General features: G+C 40.8%; 4 protein-coding genes across 4 annotated transcripts; 3 read left to right on the plus strand and 1 right to left on the minus strand.

The window, feature by feature from the left end:
• Nucleotides 1-1,116: 1,116 nt before the first annotated feature.
• Nucleotides 1,117-2,076, plus strand: LOC149303971 (olfactory receptor 4Q3-like). Its single transcript, XM_089480890.1, has one exon. The coding sequence runs from the start codon at nucleotides 1,129-1,131 to the stop codon at nucleotides 2,074-2,076; it is 948 nt and encodes a 315-aa protein (XP_089337016.1). The 5' UTR covers nucleotides 1,117-1,128.
• A 7,355-nt stretch (nucleotides 2,077-9,431) lies between these two features.
• Nucleotides 9,432-10,382, minus strand: LOC149303972 (olfactory receptor 4Q3-like). The gene has a single exon (XM_089480892.1). It carries the CDS (start codon nucleotides 10,380-10,382, stop codon nucleotides 9,432-9,434), a length of 951 nt encoding a protein of 316 aa, XP_089337018.1.
• Nucleotides 10,383-16,623: 6,241 nt separating this feature from the next.
• On the plus strand, nucleotides 16,624-17,556 carry LOC149303973 (olfactory receptor 4D5-like). Its single transcript, XM_089479876.1, has one exon. The coding sequence runs from the start codon at nucleotides 16,624-16,626 to the stop codon at nucleotides 17,554-17,556; it is 933 nt and encodes a 310-aa protein (XP_089336002.1).
• A 3,326-nt stretch (nucleotides 17,557-20,882) lies between these two features.
• Nucleotides 20,883-24,745, plus strand: LOC149303974 (olfactory receptor 4M1-like). The gene is made up of 2 exons (XM_089479923.1): nucleotides 20,883-20,893; nucleotides 23,821-24,745. Exons 1-2 carry the CDS (start codon nucleotides 20,883-20,885, stop codon nucleotides 24,743-24,745), a joined length of 936 nt encoding a protein of 311 aa, XP_089336049.1.
• Nucleotides 24,746-25,594: the final 849 nt, after the last annotated feature.

The raw sequence follows: 25,594 nt of genomic DNA on the forward strand, positions 1-25,594 counted from the left end.
TTTAGTGTATTAATTCTTGGAGGAAGAGTTGTGGGCTATGTTTACAAATATGATCTCAATTTTGTGATGTATGTCTCTCTGCCCGCCCAATTGTTTTTAAATTTAACCTAATGCTGTATAGCATTTTATTGTTTTTAAACTTTGATTGTTTAATTGTAGTTTTAATATTGGGGAGGGGGTTGGGAAGAGATCAATTAGTATTTTATTGTATTTCTAATGCATTGTAACCCGCCTGGATTCCTAGTGATTGGGCGGGCTGTAAATAAATTATTATATTCTTATTATATTCTTATTATTTGCTTTTCAGAAGTATTTGCCTGAGCTCTATAAATGGCTATAGGATGAAGTATCTTAGTCAAATCTGTCAAGCCACTCCTTTTGATCTTAAGCACAAACAGGTCATGACTGCTAATCATAGATAATGTTGTGCTTTTACTTAGCTTTCCCTAAATATCAGCTCTGAAGCGTTCTAATTGTAATGGACTGCAACTCCCATCATCCCTAGGCAGTATGGCAAATGGTAGTGCTATTAAGATATGAGGGAAATTGAAGTCGAGAATATCTGCATCAGCATGGGTAAAGCTAAATTACCTGTTAGAAAACCCTCCATATACTATATACCTTTGCTTTGTCTACTTAAAACAAACTGGAAACCCATGGTAGTAATAACTGAGAAAATGTCTATAAATGTTTTGTTAAACAAACTGCTCTTGGACTGAATCTGGATAAATCAAGGAAGTTTTGTCTGTTTGCCCCTTCGTCCCAAACCTATGAAACATTTGGGAAGACGTGTCTTTAAAAATAAGCATTTGCTTTATGAATGATTAACAGATTCACATAGTAAAATATCATCCATGAACTAACCCATTTATTATTATCAGGTTTTGGCAACCTACAATCCAGTGAGTATATTGGATTCTGCTCCAATAATGTAGACAAATGCATTGCGATAACATTGGTTTAATATTGTCTCTTTTTACACTGTGTGATAATACTCTCATGATCAGGGGTTATTTTTTATTCATCCTTAAACATCCCAATGGTTGGTTGTGTCATTGGATTAGACTACGCCAAAGTGACTTAACCTTAATGCCTCACTGTTTTTCTTCTCAAGGTCCAGTCACCTTCATGAATGCCTCTGGTGTCACGGAATTTATCTTCCTGGGTCTTCCCCATTCCCGTCCCTTCCAGCTCCTTCTTTTTGTCCTGGTCTCGGGCTGCTATGTTGCAATCCTGCTAGGCAACCTTCTCATTGTGATGACTGTATGTGTCGATTCTCGGCTCCTCCAGTCCCCCATCTACTTCTTCCTGGTCAACTTATCCATCATTGATACTGCCTTGGGTTCTGTGGCTATCCCCAAGATGGCAGCAGACCTGATAAGCTGTGGTAGGACCATCCCCTTTGCAGGATGCATTACTCAACTCTTCTTCCTTCACTTCTTGGGAGGTTCGGAGATGTTCCTCCTCACACTCATGGCTTATGATCGCTATGTGGCCATCTGCCACCCGCTCACATACACTACCACAATGAACCATTTGCGGTGTGTCAAGCTCCTTACCTCCTGCTGGGTAGGAGGCCTGGTCCACTCAGCCACTCAAACGATCCTGATTGTCCGGCTTCCATTTTGTGGGCCGAATGAGTTGGACAATTTCTTCTGTGACGTGCAACAGGTGATCAAACTGGCTTGTGCAGATACCTATGTCACTGAGATACTCATGGTGGCCAACAGTGGACTGCTCTCCCTTGTCTGCTTCATCATTTTGTTGGTTTCCTATGGTGTCATCCTGGCCACCCTAAAAGGACACTTCAAGGAGGGTGGAAGAAAAGCTCTGTCCACTTGTAGCTCTCACTTGACCGTGGTCTGCTTCATTTTTGTGCCCTGCCTCTTTGTTTACCTTGTGCCTTTCTCCAGCTCCAGTGTGGACAAAATGGCTTCCACGTTCTACACAGTAGTCACTCCTGCCCTCAATCCCATTGTATATGCCTTGAGGAATCAGGAAATGAAAGAGGCTATGGGGCGATTAAAGAATAAATGCCTTTTCTCATGTTCTAGTGTGAAGGGAGAAAAAGCATGAGGATCTCTTTCTTTGAATCCCACATCTATCAATAATTTCTCTCAGGTTTCTTTCACACTACACAACTATAGCACTTTAATACCACTTTAACTGCCTTGGGTCCATCCTATGGAATCCTGGGATCTATAGTTTCATGAGGTATTCAGAATTCTCTGTATAGTACTCTAATGCTTCATCAAACTACATCTATGGTCTATGAACGTAATAAAGTTGAACTGAACTGATGGTAGGGAAGATTACAGATGTTTGGCTCCTAGTGACTGAAAGTGATAGAGTAGGCCACGATCAGATTTTAATTCACTACAATTATTCAATTCATTTTTTAAAAATGCCCCCAAAGTGAACACCTTGCATTTCTCCTAATGTGTATGTCACATTTCAGCTTTCTAGGTGTCATGGATGTAGAGCTATAGTGGAAACACAGGCACATACATGCACACACTCTCTGACACCAAGGACAGACAATAGGATATTTATTTGGGCCTCATTCTCCTTTGCATGATCCTGCAAACAGGAGATGATGATGATCTGTGCCATTTTATATAATTTCCTTTATGCAGCCATGAGTACAGAGCGAAGGAAGAATCACAATGTATACTGAACAATTTCTATGAACAACTGAAAAAGATAAGTGTGGATGCACACTGTCCAGTTTCTTCCAAGCACCAGTTTTCCAAGTTCAAGGGGCAATCTTTAACTCACTGGTTCAATAAGCATTGTGTTACCTATATGTGAACGGCATCTAAACCTCTAATTTACTTCCTTGAGGTATTTGCTTAACACTGTCCCTATACATCAAGGTGTAGCCCTCCAGGTGTTAATGGAAGGTATTCCCGGAAACCCCAACCAATGTAGCCAATGGTGAATAATGCTGGGAAATGGCGTTCGACAGCATCTGGAAAGCCACTTAATTCTCATCCCTTTTATATTTAGAACTTTAGAAAGTAACAAGTAAAATGGGAGTAACAGAGTTGTGTTTTGTTGGTTGATGTTGTTGTCTCAGTTTATGTCTTTGGTTTATGTTTTTCATGTGTACACTCAATAAAAAGTATGGCAGGGGGGAGAGAACTTTAGAAAGTAACGAATGGAAAAAAGAAATGACATCTAACTATGAATCCTAGTGAAAACACCTTGACAAATCTAGCAAGCATACTAAATTAGAGAAACCAGTAGGATTTTCATGCTAACCCTGTGCAGGTTGAAAGGGATTCATAGCAGGAGGTTTAGGCGTTTCAGTGAATGCTAAGGCATCACGGGAGTAGAAGATGTCATCAGTACCAAAACCCAACTTGTATTGCCAGATATAAACTTTGCTCTTGGGGGGGAGCTGTGAAGGTGATTTTGTCTGTAATTTCAACAGCTTCACTCCACGTTTCCTTTGTCGTGTCAATTTTCATCCCACCAAATTCAACACTAAGAGAAAATTGATTCTTCACAAGTGTTTGTAACAGGTCACCAGTCTCAGCTTTAACGTCAAGAGCTACCTGCCACTTACGTTCTGTGCTCTTTGTCTTCTCCTTCATATATCCAATCTTTCTAGTAACTGAATATTCCTTACTAATACCTGTTTTGAGATCATTAATGATGGTTGAGACAAGATTCCAGACACCAAATGTTGGACCATAATTAATAGACATGCCTCCCAGGAGAAAGTTGACCACATCAGCATGGAAGGAAAATGTGTGAGGTTCAGAGTTCTTATCAAAATTGGTGGTTCGGTGGTACTGAACTCCCCACTTATCATGTGGTTTCACATAGTAAGCAAAGCCCTCTGTCCCCCAGTAATAGAGACCCCCCCTTGAGGCCTTCAGGAATGATATAGGTAAGGCCATCTATATCTTGGTTCATGTTGGTAACCCGTCGGAAAACTCCTCTCTTCTTGAATATAATGTAGAAGTAACGCCCCGATGAGAAGTAATGGTCTCCATTCTGGAAGTTGGGGTGCAGCTTATACGTTACAGCCCCCGAGTCTGTGTTGAGGTTGGATACACGCCGATAAGAGTTTCCCTTGATGATGTAAAAGAGGTCATCCTGATGGGCCAGATAATGGTCTCCTCCACGGACAGAATTGTGCAGACTATATATCTTCAGATCACTGCCTTGATAGAAATCAGTGGAACTCATGTAGCAGCCTAGGTCTGAGCGGATAATGTAGTAATATGTGCCTACACCACAAAAATCAACCCCTTTAGTTTGGCTCTTGGGAACGATTCCATGTTTACCTTTGAATACAAGAAGAAAAGAACAATTGTTGATCATGGCTGGCATCCATAGTTTTTTCTGGGTTTTTTGGGCTGTGTGGCCATGTTCTAGAAGAGTTTATTCCTGATATTTTGTCAGCGTCTGTGGCTGGCATCTTCAGAGAATAAAGATGCCAGACACAGACACTGACGAAATGTCAGGAATAAACTCTTCTAGAACATGGCCACACAGCCCAAAAAACCCAGAAAAAACTATAGTAGTTGGTCTAGTTGTCTATTTGTGTTGTTAAGGATGAATAATTTTATTGTTAGCCTCCTCCCTGTCCATTTTGTTAAAGAAAAGAAATGTTAAATCTCCCTGTCCTTACCAAGTTAGAGTAAAAACATAAGAGCAAAATTAAAATCCATTTTATCACTAGGGAAGGCATACGTTGAGCAGATGGGATAGGAATAGTTTCCGTAACTTTTTGACCCTCAGAGTGACTAGAATACTCAGATTAAAATACATAATCCATACAATACAGGACAAAAATAAATGAACAGAAATTTTGCCTATATTTTTGGATTGTGCATATGCAGGTTGTACAGCATTTGCACTTTGCAGGTTACAGAATTAAATTACAATCAATTTTTCAACTTAAATTTCAGTTGGAATCAGAAATCCATTTTATTTTCAGGAGAAGATTAACTAGTGCATATTACACCCAGAAATATTTTCCAAAAATATAGGAATGATCCCATCAGAATTTGTCACTTGTGCTCAGAAATCTTACTGTTATAATGCAGAACCCCTGCAGATGAACTCACAAAGGCTTCATTTATACTACAGAATTAATGCGGTTTGACATCACTTTAACTGCCATGGCTTAAAGCTATAGACATATGGAATTTGTAGTTTTGTGAGATATGTAGCCTTCTCTCACCATCATTGGTTTTTTTCCTCTGTGTGTTCTTTGTGTATGTTCTCTCTCTCTCTTTCATATTTTTCCTTTGCACAATCTCTCCCCTCTATTCGCTGTGATCTGGTGGTCCTGGTCCAATCCTGACTCAAACAGGCATTAACGTGGTTGAGAAAGACCTCCTGCTTGCTACAGAGTTTTTAGGGAACTCTGTGGCAACACCCAGCAGACTGGATGGAGCACACACCCTTGCCTTCCTCTGCTGTTGTCACTACTGAGAAGATCCCCATTTGACGTGGAAATGACTGCAGAAATAATGCAGTTTGACACTGTTTTTACTGCCATGGCTCAAGGCTATGGCATTCTGGGACTTACAGTTTTGTGAGATATTTTAACCTCCTCTGTGAGAGAGCTATGATGCCCCAATGAACTACAAATCCCAGGATTCCATAACATTGAGCCATGGCAGTTAAAGCAGTGTCGATTTCTTAAAATTTGAGCAAAGCTTTATTTCTCCAGTGCAGATGCAGCCCATGAGTATGGGGAAAGATGCATGAGTAGGCCTCCTCCCCAAAATGTAGGATCTTTCTTGTCTGTGGAGATGCTGAAAGATATTTCATAATGTGTTGATGGCTCCTTTTTCCTCACTGTCCAGAGCCCTGGTGGCCTGGGCTCTACAGAAGTCTGGGTCCTAGTAGTTTTATTCCTTACCCCACCTCCTTGGTCCTGATCTCTCTGTTTTCTATGTTTGCTCTGTATGCAAGAAAACAGAGTGTGCAAACCTCCCAAACTACTGGGACTGGACACCTATTCATGACAGCCATTTTGTGACTAACAAACTCCAAATGTAAACAGAGGGTCAGAAGGTTGAGGAGTTCTGCTGGACACCCTTTCCAATGCCTGATCTCCTGTCTACTGCAGGTGGATCAATACTCACTGATTGGTGGAGGAGGGGCAGCAATCCCATGCTCCTATAAGAAGTGAGAAGAAGATTAGCAGCATCTTACTTCATGGTAGAGCTTGGGGTGGATGGTCATGGATTAAATACCTGGGGTTCTCACCAATCACACTTGCCCAGGATGCTCAGGTTCATGCAGATCTAGACGGGCAACATGTCATTCCTTTGTTCCAGATCAACAGATACGTATGGTTTTATGGGAAGATGGAAGGCTGACAAAGATACCACTGTTTATATACAAAGATACCACTGTTTATGGACATGCTGGAATGCTGAGTTTAGCCTCCCACAGAGTACCCATAGCGATTGGTTCTTTGTTTTGAAATAGTCTCTTTTCTAGTTTTATTATCCTAACAGAAATAGAAGGATTAGACGACATGTGGCCTTCCAAATGTCATTGGAGTGGAATTCCCAGCATTCCTCACCATTGGCATTGCTAGCTTGGGCTGGTGGGAGCTGCAGTCCAACAACATCTGAAGTGCCACACATTGCCCAGTCCTTAGTCAATAATGGCTGGAACTGGAATAAGAGTGATATGTATAGAGTGAAGGCCTTTTCCTTCTCTATTGACCTTGTCATCTGTATGTGGCTGTAATATGGTGTCACACATAGAATCTGAGATGTGGATGTAGGAAACCAAGGCTGAAATGCATTGTGGTCTCTTTAAAGTAGTCAGCCCTGCATGGTTTCCAGAAGTTCCCAGAATAGCCCTGCTAATATGGCCTCAAATTATGCTGTCTGCTAGCCTGGGAGTTGTAGTCCAAAAATAAACTGTTCAAAGCTCTGGTTTGTGTGAAGATAAAGGACTGCACTTACCTGATGTATTCCCTCCTCTGTTGAAGGTATAGGAGAACCATATCTAAAACCCTAAGTGTCCTCCTGCTTTTTAGAGAAATGTCAAGTCATTGACACAGAGCCTGCAACTTAGAAGCATAGGACACTGGAGTTGGAAGGGATCACAAAGGCCACCTAGTCAAACCCCTATCATACAGGAACACACAACTAAAACACCCCCAACAAGTGGTCATACAAGCTCTGTTTAAAGACTATCTGCCAAGGCAGTCCATGCTGCTCTGAAAAAGCTCTTACAATAAAGAAGTCCCTAATGTTTAGATGGAATCTCTTTTCTTGTGATTTAAGGCCATTAGCTGAGCTAATATAATTGCATTTGTGCCAGTCCAGTTAATTATGAAATTTGCTGTAAAACTGCACAAGTCTACTTTGAGTTATTTTTTTTTAAATGCAGAAGGATAGTTGCTTTTCTTGGCTTTGCTTGAATTTCTGGCACAGGAGGGCATCACCTAGACCATAGGTTTATTAGGCACTCATGCTCTCCCCAAGGATATGCATCTTTTGTGCAGAAGAATGTGGTTTATTAACAGTATTTCCCAACATTTCCTCACTTTGTTAGGGACCTGAACTTTCCATGAAACCAGTGTTACAAAAGTCGAAAAAAACATCAGCATCAATTAATATTAAATATATGTACTAAATAGTCAGTATAGATTAAATACAGATTTTATACCAGTGTAGATTCTAAAAGGCACTCTTCGTTTATACTTATAAAAAACAACCCTGGAGCTAAAATCAAAGTTCCAACTTAACCATAACCAGGAAACTCCAGGAAGGAATTTAGAAACACCGTTAAGAAAAACGGATTTATTTCATCATGAGCTGAAAGTTTCTCCTCTGTACTCTACATTGCACAAACAGCACAGTTTCTATGTAAATGGATAAATGGACACAAGCCTGATGTTAGAAATGGCAGGACTTTCAAACCAGTGGCAGAATGTTTTTAATCTTTTTGGATATATAATCAGTGACCTTTGAAAAGCAGTTCTGGAACAAACAAACAAAATTTCTGCAAGTGTCATTTTTGGGGAAAATAATGTTCTCCCATTTCTTCCCAGGGAAAAAAACAACAGCAACCCAGAAAGTTTTGAGAAACAAATAAAATAAAAAACCCTCCCAATTTTGGCACTCATTACAGATTGTAAATCTTTGGAAATATAAAACATTTTATGTATAACCGGACATAATATTATCATATTTGGTATTTCAAAGTAGACTTTATTCAGAAAATAATTACAAAATCTATTTACTTTTTCAAAAATGTTATTTTTAATATATATATATATATATATATATATATATATATATGGAGCTACATGGTCTTGAACTGTAGGAAACCTTGGTTTTGCCAGTTTTTTGAGAATCAAGTGAAAAACATCAACCAGTAAGAGCAGAAGAAACCATCAACACTAGGAAAACAAATAAAAATATTTTGTTTCTCCTGTCCTTTATAGTGTCAAGCAGACATAAATTACACATTATTATAAAAAGAAATGAGAAAATGAAAATCAGTCTTATGAATTACACTGACCTGATACTGTACACCAACATGTCTTAGGCTAACTGATATTGAAGAACTGGGTGTATATATATATATATGTGTGTGTGTGTGTGTGTGTGTTTTAATGTGCCAGGGATATTGTACCCATTAGTATAGTTGCTTCTTTTCTGAAAACTTGGCACATGCTGACAGCCAATGGCTCACATACCCGCATTGATCTATGGACCATTACTGTGAATCACATTACTGCACATAGTCTTACTCACGTTTTCCTACTACACAGTTTTAAAAGAAACAACGTAGGAGGAATAAATGTCATTCAGCACTGTAAAAGAAAATATTTAATATTTCATTTTTTAAAAATCTGGGGGGAAAAAGAGACTTCAGAAAAATCTAAAAGAAAACCATCATGTGAGTTTCCTTCCTGTCCTGATTTTCTCTGTCTCTCAGGCTTTCACATCTCTTCACAAAGCAGACATGCCAGTGAGTGATGCTATATTTGCGTAAATTCAACATTTTTTGTTTGAAGTCATTTTGATGATGAACTTGATAAAGATCTGGAAACCATGCCCTACGAAGGGCAGTTTAGGGAGCTGGGTATGTTTAGTCTGAAGAGAAGCTTAAGGGGTGACAAAATATCCATGTCTAAATATTTGAAGGGATGTCCTATTGAGGATGGAACAAACTTGTTTTCTGCTGCTCCAGAGCCCAGGACATGAAACAATGGATTCAAGTACCTCCTGATAGTAAAAGATGTTTGACAGTGGAATACACTGCCTCAGAGAGTGGTGGAGTCTCCTCCTTTGGAAGTCTTTAAAAAGAGGCTGGATGGCCATCTGTCGAGAGTGGTTTGATTGTGGATTCCTGCATGGCAACTGGATGGAGCTTGTGGCCTCTTCCAACTCTGTGATTTTATCACTTATAGCTCTCTCATAATTTCTTTTTCACACAGACTCCTTTTGATGGACCAAGTGGAGTTTACACTTGTGCTTCAGTTTCCTCATGGCTTCTTTTATTTCCTGGTTCCTCAGTGTGTAAATGAAGGGATTGAGGGCAGGGGTGGCCACCAGGTAGAACACAGCAACCATCTTGTTCATGTGGGAAGTGGACAAAGGCTTCACATACACAATGACACAAGGCACGTAGAAGAGGCTGACAACCATCAAGTGTGAACTACAGGTAGAGAGAGCCCTCCCAGCACTACCACCCTTTGCAAAATGACCATAGAGTGTAGTCAGGATTGTGACATAGGAAAGCAGCAAGATCAGAAAGCATGGAAGAGTTAAGAAGCTACTATTGACAACCATGAGAACCTCAAAAATGTAGGTATCCATGCAAGCCAGCCTGATCACCTGTGGGACATCACAATAGAAGTTGTCCAGAACATTAGGCCCACAGAATGAAAGGTGGGCAACCATTGCCATCTGAATGGTGGAATGAAGGAGTCCTCCTGCCCAACAGACCAGGAGAAGCTTGAGGCAGCGCTGCCAAGTCATGATGGCTGTGTACCGCAGAGGATAACAGATGGCCACATAGCGGTCATAAGCCATGAGGGTGAGGAGAAGCATCTCTGCACCTCCAAAAGCATGGAGAAAAAAGAGCTGGGCCTGGCAGCCCCCATAGGAAATAGTGTGGCCACAGTTAAACAGGTCTGTTGCCAGTTTAGGAACTGCAACTGATCCTATGGTCAGGTCAGCAAGGCTCAGGTTGGCAAGGAATAAAAACATGGGGGACTGCTGGAGCTGAGGCTGAGACAGAACAGTTGCCAGAATTAAGCAGTTTCCCAGAAGGATGATGATGTAGCAAGCCAAGACCAGAGTGGAAAGGTAGGCCTGGAGAGTGCAAGAGAAAGGGAAGCCCAATAAAATGAATTCTGAAATGGTGGTTCCATTCATGGTGAGACTTGGTCCTAATGGGAGAAATGAAGTAGATATTGATAATGTTCCTTCAACCAATTTTCATTTCACTAACCACACAATCTTCCTGTCCTAAAAGTGTGAACATAGTCCAGAGTTCTTGAATCTATTTCTTCTTTTGTCAGCACTAGGTTCCAAAAGCACACTAATCCCATATTACTATATATCAATACATTTTAAAAAAACATGATTCAATATAATATCTAGTACAATATGCACTTTAAACAAAAGCTGTGTTCAGAACAAGAGCTACAACTTATTAGTCAGTTAATGACATACATAAAGGATTTATGTAAATCAATGGTTTGTGCAATACAAACAAACTAATAATAACGTTTTGCTACATACAATGTCTTCTGTGGTGTTCCAGTTGAGTTCTTCTCCATACAATTGACAAGAAGATTCACAGAATGCCAAAGAAAGTCACCATCACCTGCTGTTGTTGCATCCAGATCCCTGTCTACTACTAGAGGTGATACATTGTCATCCTGACTAGAAATCATTTATGGCTCCATCTCTATGCATTTATCCAATTCACATTTATGTTCATCCAAGCCAAAATGACATCTTGTGGCAACAGCTTTCACAGCTTAACCATGTGCTGTGTGAAGAAATACATAGTGTAAGCTTAAACCCATTTAACCAGAAGGAAGGCCCAAATAACACCCTTGGGATTTCTTTCCACCCAGAAAGAGATAGGATTGTACAGCTACCCATAAAAACAAAAGAAATGGTTGTGGGAATCATCAATGTCCATTAACATTACCATCAGTGCCACTATCTTAACAATTCAAAGAAAACTTAAATGTATCTTATATGCTGATTCACAAAGTAGCATGGGGTAAGCCTACCCACTACAAGGGTTATGATCTTTCAGAAGTGTCCTACTTGGATAGGAACATCCCATGAAACTTAACCATGAACTTAACCATGAACCAACCATGACAATTGAGAATATGATGCCAATGTGTCCATTCCTTCAGATTTCTTTCCTCCTTGTTCAGAAACAAATTGAGAGGAACCATGTGGGTTTCCCTGTATATAATCCTTCTGAATCAGATATTTTTTAAGCTTCTGCCCCCTAAAGTCTACGTTTTATTCCTTCATAATCTTGATAGAGGATGGAGACAACACCCTGGAGTTTATTACTTGGAGTTCAGTCCCAAATGGAGTAATTAACATCTAATGGGATTTTGAAGTCTTATTTTATACTATATAGCCCTTCAGAGACTCATTGAAACAAGAATTCCCTCCCTTATTTAATGGCTTTTAAGGTCACTGAAATTCAGCAGGATGCTGTGACATTAAATTTTGGCACTTAGGTAGCAGCTTATGTGGCTCATGAGAAGTTCCCTGGGGAGGGGGTCTAGTCAGTACTCCAAAATAACAAAAGTTCTCCAACTGTGTCTTAGATCAGTGGTAAGGAACTCTGTTGGCTTTCAGCTGTAGTTGGTCTCTGACATTGGATGGGGCCATTGAATCATAGAGTTTGAAGAGACACTAGGGCCATCCAATACGACCCACTTCTGCCATGCAGGAATACACAAGCAAAGAACTCCCAACAGATGACCATCCAGCCTCTGTTTAAAAACGTCCAAAGAAGGAGACAGGGGCTCAACAGATGAGCAGCTCTGTGCCATCCGTCTTTGCCCCGCATTGTTGCCACAGCAACCAAAGGGTGCGGCAATGATGCGCTCCCTCTTGGGACAAAAAGAAACTGCTGAAAGCAGCTTCCTGGAAGGGGTGCAATTGGCGCACTCACATGCCCCGATTGTGTCACTTCCGGCCAGCACAGTTTGGGCACTGCGCCATGCTTCACCATCATGGCGCCGCCTGTGAGCCATAATGGTGACATGCTGGTGGAATAGGGTTTCTGGGCATGTAAATGCTCAGCCTCATCTAGCCCTAGTTCTCCAGCGGGATGGTGCAAATTGCCCGTCTGTACTGCCCCTCCGCCACTGTTTGAGGCAGTTCATTTCACTGTCAAACAGCTCTTACCCCAAATAACAGAACAACAGAATAACACTGACAGAACACAAAAGCAATGACAATTACATGCAAAACAGCCAACTGTATTTGTAAAATTATATTAAGGTGAGATCTTCTCTTCCATGGGTTTACCATCTGTGGATTAGAGCATCCATGGATGGCCCCAGCCATTCTCCCCAATGGCAGTACATGTACTTGGCCACACTAATACTGTCACATGCCCATCATGCCACCAATGAGGTGAACAAACATGATGTCTCATAGAATTTGCTATCCGTTTGGGGGTCCAGAATGGAATGTTCTGCAACAGGTATTTGTGTGTTCCCATTTCTGATGACCTCAAGGCAACAGTTTGGGGTGTCATAAGAGTGAATTGTTTGTTGTTTAGTGTATTACTAAATACCAGAGAGAGGTATTTGTGGGATTTCATGTTTTAGGTGCCACAATAATCCAGTCATCCTTGGATGTTATTGTTCCTGGCCCCATAAGGAGGAATTTACTGAGAAGTCTCAGACAACAATATTTCTTGGACCAACCTTGGCAAAGAGCTTCAGCAAAAAAACCTCGGGAATTCTGGGATTCATAAAGAATGTGGAGTTAATGCTTCCCTGCTCCCTTCATAAGACTATAGTTCCCAAAGTTATCTGCTTGAGACCCAAATTTTAAACTCAGCTATATGAGCATACCATAAATGGGCTGGCTTGCTTTAATTAAAATCTTGTCTTCTTGTCTGTTTTTCATGCTCTCCTTGCCTCCCGCTGGATCCTCCTGAGGAGAGGTTGGATGAAGTTTGTTCCATTTCTTAGCTACAAATGAACAGCGTGCACTTACATATTAACAACTCCCTTTGGAACCAATCTTGAGGACACTGTATTACTAGACTCCTGAACTTTTGATCTGCTCTACTTGCATCTGTTCCTTTTCACTTTGGAATCAATATATCTACACACCTTGAGCTCCATACTCCTGGTAGATCTCTCTGTGTTGAGAACCGAAGACGCAACTGTTCCACATTCCCCTTTGCAAGTTTGACTGGAGACAAACCAAAGAAATAAAGGCAAAGCAAGAATGGACAAATGTTAATGGTCTGCTGAGGGACTACTGCTCCATTTCTGGTGAGCCTGCAGATTCCTAGAAAGCTAATAAAGTATTCTGGATGTTGACGGATTAGCAAGAATACCTATTCACTCAGACTATTTGAGAGTGGTGCTCTTAAAGGAAATCCAAGTGTATTATTATTTTATTATATTTATTTGTATCCTGCTTTTTCCCCAGAACTGGGATTCAGAGCAGCTCAACAGTATATAATTCACTCTCATTTTGTAATTTTAGAATATATTGGTGGCTCACAATGAGTCCAGTTCATCCTACAAGAAGAACATGTTGCATGACACAAGATTGACGTCAGTCTATTTCTTTAGTAAATGAATGGGTTTCTCTGAGCAGGAAGCATCGGCACCATGCATCAAATATTACAAGGTAAGAGGAAAAACCATGCAGCGCTAATAGCTAGGCCTATTTAAAATTTATCTGACTGTTTAGCTATCTATCCATCCATCTATCCAGCCATGTGAAGCAATTGCAATATAAAAACTGTGGTTGTGGTCAGAGGAGATGTTTGTAACAAGTCATTTTTCTCGGTCAGAAGTGTATAGTGAAGTTATGTGTCAAAATTAATGGAAGGAATGGGAGCAAAGTTAGCCCACAGTGAGTAATGTTATCTAGTTCTTGTTAAAAATTACAGTCTTCCCTCCATATCCATGGATTAGTTTATCCACAGATTCAAGCATCCATGGTTTTAAAATATTTTAAAAATGTATAAATTCCGATGTATAAATGTACTATGCCATTGTGGAACCAAATCCCAGAGGATATCAAGGGCCCATTGTAATTTGCAATAGCATTTAAAGGCATTTTTGAGGTATTTTGAGAGGGATTGTAACATACTATGTCACTCTCTGAGCAATCCTAAACAGTGATGGCTGGCAGGTCCCATGTCAGTGAATCTGCTCCAGGTTTTAGTCTGAAGGAGTCTATTTTGGAATTCTTATTTTTAAGGTGCTTATTTTTCATTTTTAAAGAAGGGATGAAAAACAATAAATGAAGCAACAAGGAACACAACAGGTAATTCAAGGAATGAAAAAGCATGAAACAGTAATAAGCAGTGTAAAGAGTGAGGTCACAAGTTAATTTTCAATCACTGCAGCAAGCACCAGCAACGAACTACTTTTCAAACAGAAGTAATGGGGATATATTGCTTTTACAACTACCTAAGGTCTAATCTGCACTGCAGAAATAAAGCAGTTTGACACTGCTTTATCCACTGTGGCTCAGTGCTATGCAATTCTGGGACTTGAAGTTTTGTGAGATAGCTTTCTCTGTCACAGATCTCTGGTGCCACAACAAACTACAAATCCCAGAATTCCATAGCATTGAGCCATGGCAGTTAAAGTGGTATCAAGCTGCATTAGTTCTGCAGTGCAGATTAGATCTAAGTAACTAAATAACTTTGCATACTTTTGTACTGCTTACTTGAACACTGATAGAATACTTGGAATCCATTATTATTAGTAGTAGTAGTAGCAGTAATATCCCACCTTTTCCTTAAAAGTGGGACTCAAGGAGGCTTCATACAACTCATGACATTATTTTACCAATCTCCGCCAACCCTATTGAATTACAATCAAGATGACAGCTAGGAAAATGAAAATGTAACAAACTGACTTTGTTCCTCAGAAGGACACAATGAAATTACATGTCAAAACTAATGGAAGGAATGGGAGCAAAGTTAGCCCACAAAGTTAGTTTAAAGGGATGTTTTTAAAAGTTTGACGCTACTCTCCAATGAGTCCTTAGCCGTGGTGGTGGGTAGCTCTCAGGTCAGTGCAACTGTGAATCACATCCATATTTTAGTTTAAAGGTACTCACCAAGGTGCAGAACTAAAACCTGTGGCAGATGACCTGTCTTAAGGACATAAAATCATAGAATCATAAAGTTGGAAGAGACCTCAAGGGCCATCCTATCCATCGCTCTACTGTACAGGAACACAGAATCAAAGCACTCCTGACAGATGACTACCCAGCCTCTGTTTCAAAACTTCCAAAGAATCATAGAATCATAGAATCATAGAATTGGAAGAGACCTCAAGGGCCATCCAGTCCAACCCCCTGCCATGCAGGAAATCACAATCAAAGCATCCCTGACAGATGGCCAAAGGAGACTCCATCACATTCTGGGTCAGTATCTTCCACTGTCAAATAGCTCTTACTGTCAAGAAGTTCTTCCTAATGTTTTGGTGGAATCTCTAAACTGACGGTGACCCACCACCATTGAGCTTAAGGTGTGTTATTTTTATTTTATTTTTAAAGGAAGGAATGGCAAACAATGAGAAGCAACAGGCAACACAATAAGTCATTAAAGGAACAGAAAATAATGAAATGGGTCCAAGAACAAATCAAGGCTGAACTCCCCCTAGAAGCCAAGATGACTAAACCAAGCAGGTTTATTTATTTGCTTGTTCATTTGTTTATTTCTTTATTTCCAGACTGCAGTACTACTACTCATTTGTGAGCAACTGGCAATCTCATAAGCTGCATCCAACCCACAAAGTGATTCTCATTAACCTCCACCAATGTATCAAGTTACAACAAGGTGCAGTAAACAAACTGGCCATGGCATTACTTCTAGTGAAATGAAAATGTCTTTGGCCTGAATCCTATTGATCAATTCCAACTAGAATAGACCCACTGAAGCAATTGTTGAATGGTGAGTTAGCACATAAGTAATAATAATAATAATAATAATAATAATAATAATAAACGTTATTTATATCCCACCTCTCTATCCATGACAATTGAGGTGGCTTACAGTTAAAAGAATGCAAGAATAAGTGTATTTGTATGTACCATCAGTCATACAACCTATGACAACCTCATGAATTTTATAGGGTTTTCTTAGGCTAAGAGGTGGTTTTGCCATTCCTTCCTCTGCAATATAGTTTATAGCACCTGGCATTCATTGGCCATCTCCCATCCAAGGACTAACCAAGGCTGACCCTGCTTTGCTTCCATGATCAGACATATCTGGTGTCTTTAGGGTAGATAAATCCTATTAATACACTGGGTCCACTTTGATTGGTATGAACAACAGGATTCAGTTCTCTGTCTACTACCATGGGTTTTACTGATTCCTCTTCTTGCAGTGTGTACCAGTGAGGTCTGGATTGACTGTATGGAAGAGGAAAATAATTCCACAGTGAGTGAGTTCATCTTTGGGGGACTGGCCACTAACCTAGAAACAAAGCTCTTCTTCTTTGCAATCTTCTTGGCAGTCTATGGGGCAACTGTGCTTGGCAACCTCTTGATTGTGGGCATTGTGGCTTATGAACCTCTCCTCCACACCCCCATGTACTTCCTCTTGGGGAACCTCTCATTTTTGGATTTCTGCTACTCCTCCATAACTGCCCCCAAAATGTTGCTTGGCTTCTTACTGAGGACCAACACCATCACTTATAGAGGCTGCATATCTCAGATCTTCTTCTTCCATTTCATTGGTGGCATCAAGATCTTTCTTCTCATCATCATGGCTTATGACCGCTATGTTGCTATCTTCTATCCTTTACGCTATATGGCCATAATGAACAGAATTTTATGTGTTGGGCTGCTGTGTGCTTCCTGGGTTGGGGGCTTTGTACACTCTATTGTCCAAGTGGGCATCATCATCCAGCTGCCCTTCTGTGGACCCAACAAGCTGGATAATTTCTATTGTGATGTTCCCCAAGTAGTCAAACTTTCTTGCACTAATACTTTTGTGGTGGAACTACTCATGGTGTCTAACAGTGGCCTGGTGACTTTGATGTGCTTTATTGTGCTACTCGTGTCCTACTCCATTCTTCTGGCCAAACTCAGAGCAGGGTCTGCAACAGGGTTGAGCAAAGCTATCTCCACATGTGTTTCCCACATTATTGTGGTAACCTTAATTTTTGGACCTTGCGTTTATATTTACCTCCGTCCTTTCCGCACCTTTCCCATGGACAAAGCTGTCTCTGTTCTCTACACAGTCATCACTCCTGTCCTCAACCCTTTCATTTACACTCTGAGGAACAATGATTTCAAAATGGCTTTGGCCAAGCTCATGGGAAAGAAGGCAAAATTAACTCCCTGATATTAGATAGGGCAGCTGACTCCTGTGCATTATGTTTCTGGTTTTTTCTTCAACCAAGCACTTGATGTGCCTACAATAAATGGAGGAAAGGTTGATCACCCATTTTCCCTCCCTCCCTTGGCATTCTTTTCTGTTAGAAAGCTAATTGTACCTATGTCTTTCAGGAACCATTAGAAACATATGCATTTATACAAGCTTTGGAAGGATAAGCAAATGGTTTGAATTCCCTTTGTTAATGTCAACTACAGTAAATGCAATTATTCAAGTGTTGAATGGTGTTTCAACACATAATAATATGATTTATTTATATATAAATGGGAGGTTGCTTTACACTGAGTTGCTTCATACTGAGTCAGGTCCATTGCTCTGTCTGACCCAAGACTGTTGACTCTGACTGGCAGTACCTCTGTAGTTACAGATAGGAATCTCTCCTAGTCATGCCTGAACACTTGCCTTGAATCCCTTCTTGGTACTTTTCCATTTTAAGTACTTAACAAGCTTGATTCTGCTGTTTGTTTTCTGAAAGCTCGGGGTGGTATCACTTTTTCTATCTTTTACCCAATGTTTTAATTTCTAATTTTAGATGTATATTTTGTGATTTATGACTGTACTTTTAGATTTTTTTTTGTAATGTGTAAATTTAACTGTGTTTCTTATGTAGACATTTACCGACCCGAGCTCTGATGGGAATGGGCAGTATATGGACTGAAATTATCATCTTTGGGATATTATTAACTGATTGATAGTAAAAAAAAATATCCTATCATTCAGGACAAAGGCCTGGTGTTATGTGTGTTGCTCCTAAATAAGAAAACAAAAGCTTGATACTAAGCTTTGCTAGGATGATAAACTAATCCCACAAGAATAGAACAGAATACATCTTATGTCACTGATAGCCTCACATCTTTTTCATGGAGGTCATGAGAACAGGTAGAGACAGTTCCCTAGTCATCCCTCATCCCATGAACTGATATGATCAATTTAGCTTCAATGTGCCCTTGGGATAATACCTCAGCCATGACATGCAGAGGCTAATACTCCACACACAGTTCTACATGAACTCCACATACCCTGTTCTATTCTACACTGCATGCATTCAAGAGCTGGGGCATATAGTCATGGCCATATTGTGGCTAGGCTGATGGTGGTTGATGCCCAGGCAGCAGTGATGGATTCCAGCCTTTTACTCCAAATCTCAAGTCAAGTGTCAGTTCTCCACCTTCAAGTCTCAAGTCGAGTCTGAACTCCTTGCAAGATACTTTCAAGTCAAATCTCAGGCCAAGTCTCAAGTCTGGGAGCCAACTTTAACAGGAATAATGGTGGTGATGGTGGTGGTGGTGGTGTGTGTGTGTGTGTGTGTTTTTCAATAACATGAAAATCAAGAACAGTGCACAAAGTTACGTTTTTTAAAAAATTATCATAGGCAGTTTATCAATATTGCCTTTTAGAAAATGAGATCTACCCAACAGCTGTCAGTCCCCACTGTACATCAGAGGAGTCATCTAAAACTTATCCTAGGAGCAGCAGGCAAAACTCACTCCCACATTAAATATAAAGTACCATTTCTGTCACATGACAAGTAGGCAAAAAACAGTGAGGTGGAAGTGTTGTTCAAAGGAGGAAAACTGTTTTCCAAAGTATGACTGAGGCTGTCATACTTTGGCCACATCATGAGAAGACACGACTCATTACAAAAGACAATAATGTTGGGAAAAGTGGAAGGGATGAGGAAGAGAGGGAAATCACATTTTAGATGAATGGACTCAAGGAAGTCATGAGAATGAATATGCAGAAAGTGGTAAGAGTAGTGGAAGATATGGGGTCTTGGAGATGTTTCATCTATAGGGTCGCCATGAGTTGAAATTGACTCAAGGGTGGTTGACTAATAATAATAATAATAAAAGTAATTCCTGACAGAAATCTGAGTTCTGAGTATTCTGCTCTGAGTCATTTTATTATATTTATTGTACTTTGGTGCTTGAGGAAGAAAATACAAACAGGGTTTTGTGGGCCTTTAAGCCTCTCCTCAAAGGGTCACTTCAATGCATCCAATGACAGGGCCAACAGATGGATTTCCATCTTCATACCCCTTTCCATTGTGGTAAGGAGCTGCATCCTTGAGCTTTCAGGTGAATGGGTATGTTCACACAGCATTCATTCACTGAGTACCTTCTGACTTATGCAACCCTAAGGTTTTCTTGGAGTGATTTCTGCATAGAAGGTTTGTAACTGCCTTTTCTCTGAGGCTGAGGGAGTGTGACTTGCCCAAGACCACCCTCTGAGTTTCCTTAGAGATTCAAATTCTAGGCTCCCAGATTCGTAGTTCAACACTCAGACCACTACACCACACTGGATGGTTTATCAGATTATCATGGCCAAGCTGTAGAATAGATCTAATGGGAAACTGGATATACGCACTGCAAATACACATCACAAACATCATCCTGATTGCAGGCCGTTTGCCTTCTCCATCTCCCACTGTGATATTCATATCTGCCTGGGGAATGTCTGGAGGTTTTTCCTTCTGCGTCCTCCATTGGGAAAACCCAAGTTTTACTTTTAATTATTCCCTTTGCAACAGGCACAGCACCTAGTTGCCTCTATTGATCTCTTGAGGCCCCACTTGATTCAAGGACTTCCATTTAGCTACTGACATTTCATAGAGCTAGCTATATGTTGTTCAGAAGATGTTGGTCTGCCAAAAAGGACAGGTTCAGTGGTTGTTGGAAGACCTGACTTCTCTTCCTTGCTTTGTAGCTGGTAGGTCACAGTAGGTTTTGTTATTCTCCTGTAGAGCTGGGCTTGGGACTGAGGTCCTGTCTGCACTGGCCAGGTTACTCCAGGAGCAGGCCAGAATATCCTGGTGCCAGAGCTGCCTTAATCTCATTCTGTGAGCTTAGCCATCTGTTCAGATGCCAGGCAGCTGTTCTCACAGGCATCCTACTGTGCTGCCCAGCACAGCTGCAGTTGTGGGAAATCGCTCATTTCTGAGGTCAGAATGAGGCATCTGGTCTTGAACACATGGCTGGGTGTCTTGTTTTGACCTCGGAGTAAGGAGATCTGCAGCAGCAGCAGCCAAGCTGGGTGGCATAGGAGAGACCTGTGTGAACAGCTGCTTGGCATTAGAACAGAGGGTTCTGGATCTTCCAGGAAGCTCTTGAGCAACTGCTAAGTTTTTTTAATGTGGATAAATGGTGTTATATCCCAGATTTGGCACTGAATGGCCTGAACATCATCTGCTTTGTTTGTGTCAGACTTTGGGATTGGGCCCAGTGTCTGCCAGTCTACCTGCCAAGATGTTGGGGGAAAACCAGTTTATTTGACCCATGCAGACAGGGCCTGAATCTCCTGCCCCACTAAAAATAAAAGTTTGCAGGACACTCTTTATTTTAAGGTAATTCTTTTTACAAGAGATAGCATGCTTTCTACAAACTATCAGGATACCACTCAGCCATCGGGAATCTGTCTCTATATCACGATGCAAAGGAAACACTGTGGTGATTTTGACAGAAGAAGGTCAGTGGGAAAAATTTAAAACAGGTATGAGAGACAACGAGGTTTGAGTACTGGACTAGGTCTTTAGAAGATCAGGGTTCAAATCTCCACACAGGCATGGGACCTCATTCAGGGATCTTGGATAAGTCATACTCTCTCAGCCTTAAAAGACCGTAGTGGTAAACCACCTCTAGATAAATCTGGCCAAGGAAATTTTATGACAGGGTTGCCAGAAGCCAGAGTCAACTTGATAGCACATGACAACAATAAAAAAGTATTGTGTTAGTATGAGCTCAAAGGTCTGGAAACCAAGCCTTATGAGGAACAACTTAGGGAGTTGGGTATGTTTATCTTGGAGAAAAGGAGATAGAGGTGGCTTGATAGCTATCTTTAAATATCTGAAGGGATGTCATGTAGAAGATGGAGCAAACTTGTCTTTTTGTGCTGTAGTGACTAGAACATGAAACACAGGTTCAAACGACAAGGAAATAAATTCCACTTAACCATTAGAAGAACTTATTTACTGTAAGAGCAGTTCAATAATGGCATAAACTGCCTCATACGGTGATGGACTTTCTGTCTTTGGAGATCTTTAAGCAGAGGTTGGATGGACATCGTTCAGGAGTGTTGTAGTTGTGTATTTCTGTGCACCACCCTTCCATCTCCAAGATTATATAATTCTAGTAAAGTAAGAATAGTTTGTAGGAGCAAATGGGGGTGATAGGAGTTTGGAGGACTGCTATCAAGAATGTTGCCACATATATGAGAGGGTTAAGAAAAGATGAAAGTAAGAGCAATTGTCTTGACCATTTTGCTGAGGTCTAAATGAAGAGCAGGGAAGATGCAAGCAAGGGAGCATGTGTAGGGAGCCATTGTCCAAAGCAAAGTGAATCAGGAAATGTAAAATGGTGGTAAACTCTGACTTACTACATCATAAACTGGGATATGGTTGAAATTTTTATGCCAGCACTGACAGAAGTAGATGAAGCTGGGAGTCTTTTGCAACTGTATGATTCCTCATAGGCTTATCTACATGTTCTTCCCAATTCATTCAAGACAGAACTTGTGGCTCTCACCTCTAGATTCATCCTAACAATCATGAAAGGTAGGTAGAGTCAACAAATAAAGTCTTCAAAGTTTGTGGTTACTAGTGGTTTCCCTGGCAGAGTTTTAGTGGCTCAATGAAAGGCAGAAATTAAATAGGCAGGGCCTCCAAGAGAAATTTTGCAAGGCAGAATAACATTTTTGGGCCCTGGGGGTGGGTTCCTCTCAAAAGTGAGGATTTAAGGTCCAAATTGGACTATTTGTACATCTACATCTTGTGAGTAACTGGAGTGCACCAGCACTCTCCAGAGTGAATGATTTTTCAGATCACTTTCTACCTGATTCTTTCTTGTTTAATGGAGATGTCAGATATTGAATCTATGACCTTCCACATGCCACAGATGGTAAGAGCTGTACAAGGGCAGAACACACTGCCTTGGAGAGTGGTGGAGTCTCTTTCTTTAGGGTTTTTTAAACAGAGGGTGAATGGCCACCTATGAGGGTGATTTGACTGTATTCCTCCATGGCAGGGGATTGAACTGGATGTCCCTTGTGATCTCTTCCAGTTCTATGATTCTACTGAATGATGGTCCTTCTACAAAAGACAGAGGAAAAGGTAATCAAAAGAAGGAGGCAGCTGGTAGACATTCCTCTCCCTATGACATCTGGATACCTTGTTGCATGGCTACTCCATGAAATCCTTGAGGGACCAAAACTCAATTGTGAAACACATTTTTTCCTAATGTACAAGAGTTTCTGTGCTTTAACAGCATCCCATGATATGTTGTGTCCTGCACCAATGACAGCAAGTTGCATGAGAGACAGGGTCTAGCAATGAGAAGCACTTACAGTCCAGGTCATAAACAGATAATTAAGGGAGCTCACTGACATTGAAGGGAGATACAGTAGTGTGGTCTCAGCCATTCCAAAAATCTGCCACAATAGTAGTCACAATAATCAGAGTCACCAAGGAAAGACAAAAGATGTAAACTTGAAGCCAGCCCAGAGGCCAAGGTCAAGAATCCAAAGAAATCCATGAACAAGAAGCACACAAGAACCAGAGAGTGCAAACAGTTGTGAACAACAAAAATTCCAAATAGCTGCTATGGGATTTACAGCTGCTTGACATTGAGATGCCAGTGAGATGAAGTCAACAAGATGAAGCTTTACCTAGATTATCTGGTCTGTACTCTACTGGTAGCCCAAATTAGAATAGGCCTATTGAATTGGTAGGGTTTACATACGTATTGATGTAGTTTTGAATACATGGTTCAATGGATCTTTTCTAGTTGCAGCTACAAATGAGACCAAGGCCATAGTGTCTGGAAGTGGGCAGATGCAAATCATTCAGATGAGTGCAACAAATTCAGGTTAGAAATTTATCCTTTTTTATTTTGTTTTTACTTATGCTTCTCCTTTGCCGCCTCCTGGTTCTACATTTTGTTTGCCTGTTAGTATCTGAGAAACTGACTGAATAGATGGATGCACAGATATATCAGTTTAGTCCCATTTATATCCATCCCTGCAGTCATATTAATCCAGTAGCAATGGTGAACTGATTCCTCTTTCCTTTGTCTTTGTCCTACCATTTCCTCTTTCTTTCTCCCCGCCATTCTTTTTTTGCTATTCAGGTCAAGATCCTTTCAGTCTCACCCAAATGATGGATAGTGGATCAGCTGAAGTTATATTGGTAGAGTCACCACCAAACTACTCTGAGGTTGTGAGGAACAGCACTGGAGTGACTGAATTTATCTTGACAGGATTGTCCCATGAACATGGAATCCAACTTTTCCTGTTTGCCGTCTTCCTCACGTTCTACCTGATCGTCCTTCCAAGTAACGTTTTGATCATCATCACCATCCGAGGTGATCCTCATCTCAGCTCACCCATGTATTTCTTGTTGGCCAACTTGGCTTTCTTAGACATCTGGTATTCCTCCATCACTGCCCCCAAGATGCTGGTGGACTTCTTTGCAGAACGCAAGATAATTTCCTTTGGAGGGTGCATTGCCCAGCTCTTCTTCCTCCATTTTGTGGGTGCCTCTGAGATGTTCCTACTCACTATCATGGCCTATGACCGCTATGTTGCCATATGCCGTCCCTTGCACTACACTAACTTGATGAGCCGGCGCTTGTGCATCATTCTGGTGATAGCTGCTTGGGCTGGGGGCTTTGTCCACTCCTTCATCCAAGTGGTGTTGATCCTCCGTCTCCCTTTCTGTGGACCCAATGAACTGGACAACTATTTCTGTGATATTACCCAGGTGCTGAGGATTACCTGCGCCAACACCTTTGCTGAGGAGATGGTGATGATCTTCAGCAGTGGCCTCATCTCTGTGGTCTGCTTTGTGGCCCTTTTGGTTTCGTATGCCTTCTTGGTCACCATGCTGAAGAAGAACACTGGTGACTCAGCTAGCAAGGCCCTTTCCACTTGTTATTCCCACATCACCATTGTAATTTTTATGTTTGGTCCTGCCATCTACATCTATGCCCGGCCCTTTGATGAATATGCCCCAGACAAGGTGGTCTCTGTCTTCCACACCATCATTTTCCCCCTCTTGAATCCCATCATTTACACCCTCAGGAACAAGGAGATCACTGCAGCCATGAAGAAGGTAGTCACCCAATACCTCTTTTGCAAGAAAAACTAAGGATCATTGGGTATTATGGACAAAGAACCAGAGAATAAATATGGACTACTTCTTTGATATATAACAGTGGCAGCAAGAATATAGTTTGGTCATACTTGGAAATGGACTGAGACACCAACAATAGAAGAATTGATTGTTAGGGTTATTATTATTATTATTAACCTTTATTTATAAAGCGCTGTAAATTTACACAGCGCTGTACATACAGTCTTTTTAATTAGACGGTTCCCTGCCCTCAGGCTTACAATCTAAAAGACATGACATAAAAGGAGAAGGGAAAGGTGGTGGGGCTAGTAGGCTAATACATATAAAGTATATAGCAATACAGGAAATGGTTCGATAGGGTTGCAGGATTAACCGGAATGGCCAAATTAATGTGGATTTTAAAGGATGAGGTCGCAAACTTTTATGGATTTTTTGAGCAATAAGAAATCTAACAATGTTATAATTTGTGGTTACGGTTTTTAGTCATTTTAGTAAGATTATTTAGCTGGATCTGTAATGGATGAATAATGGTCCAAAACACACTGCAGAAATAATCCACTTTGAGACTACTTTAACTGCCTTGGCTCAGTGCTAGGAAATCCTGAGAATTGTAGTTTATTGTGGCACCAGAGCTCTATGACAGAAGAGGCTAAATGTCTCACAGAATGTCAGTTCCCAGAATTCTCTAGCATTGAGTCCGGGCAGTTAAAGTGATCTCAAACTGGATTATTTCTGCAGTGTGTTTTGGACCAATATCTTTTTATTCTTTTTTTCTAATTTATTTTTCTTTTCATTATAGTCATGATGTGGAGCTCAGAGTCCTATTGCATATTAGTTGTAGATCCTTTTTTTCCATCCCCATTT

This window comes from Sceloporus occidentalis, unplaced genomic scaffold (genome assembly GCF_023333645.1).
Source record: "Sceloporus occidentalis isolate IW3139 unplaced genomic scaffold, rSceOcc1.0.p SCAF_14, whole genome shotgun sequence".
Taxonomy (NCBI): Eukaryota; Metazoa; Chordata; class Lepidosauria; order Squamata; family Phrynosomatidae; genus Sceloporus; species Sceloporus occidentalis.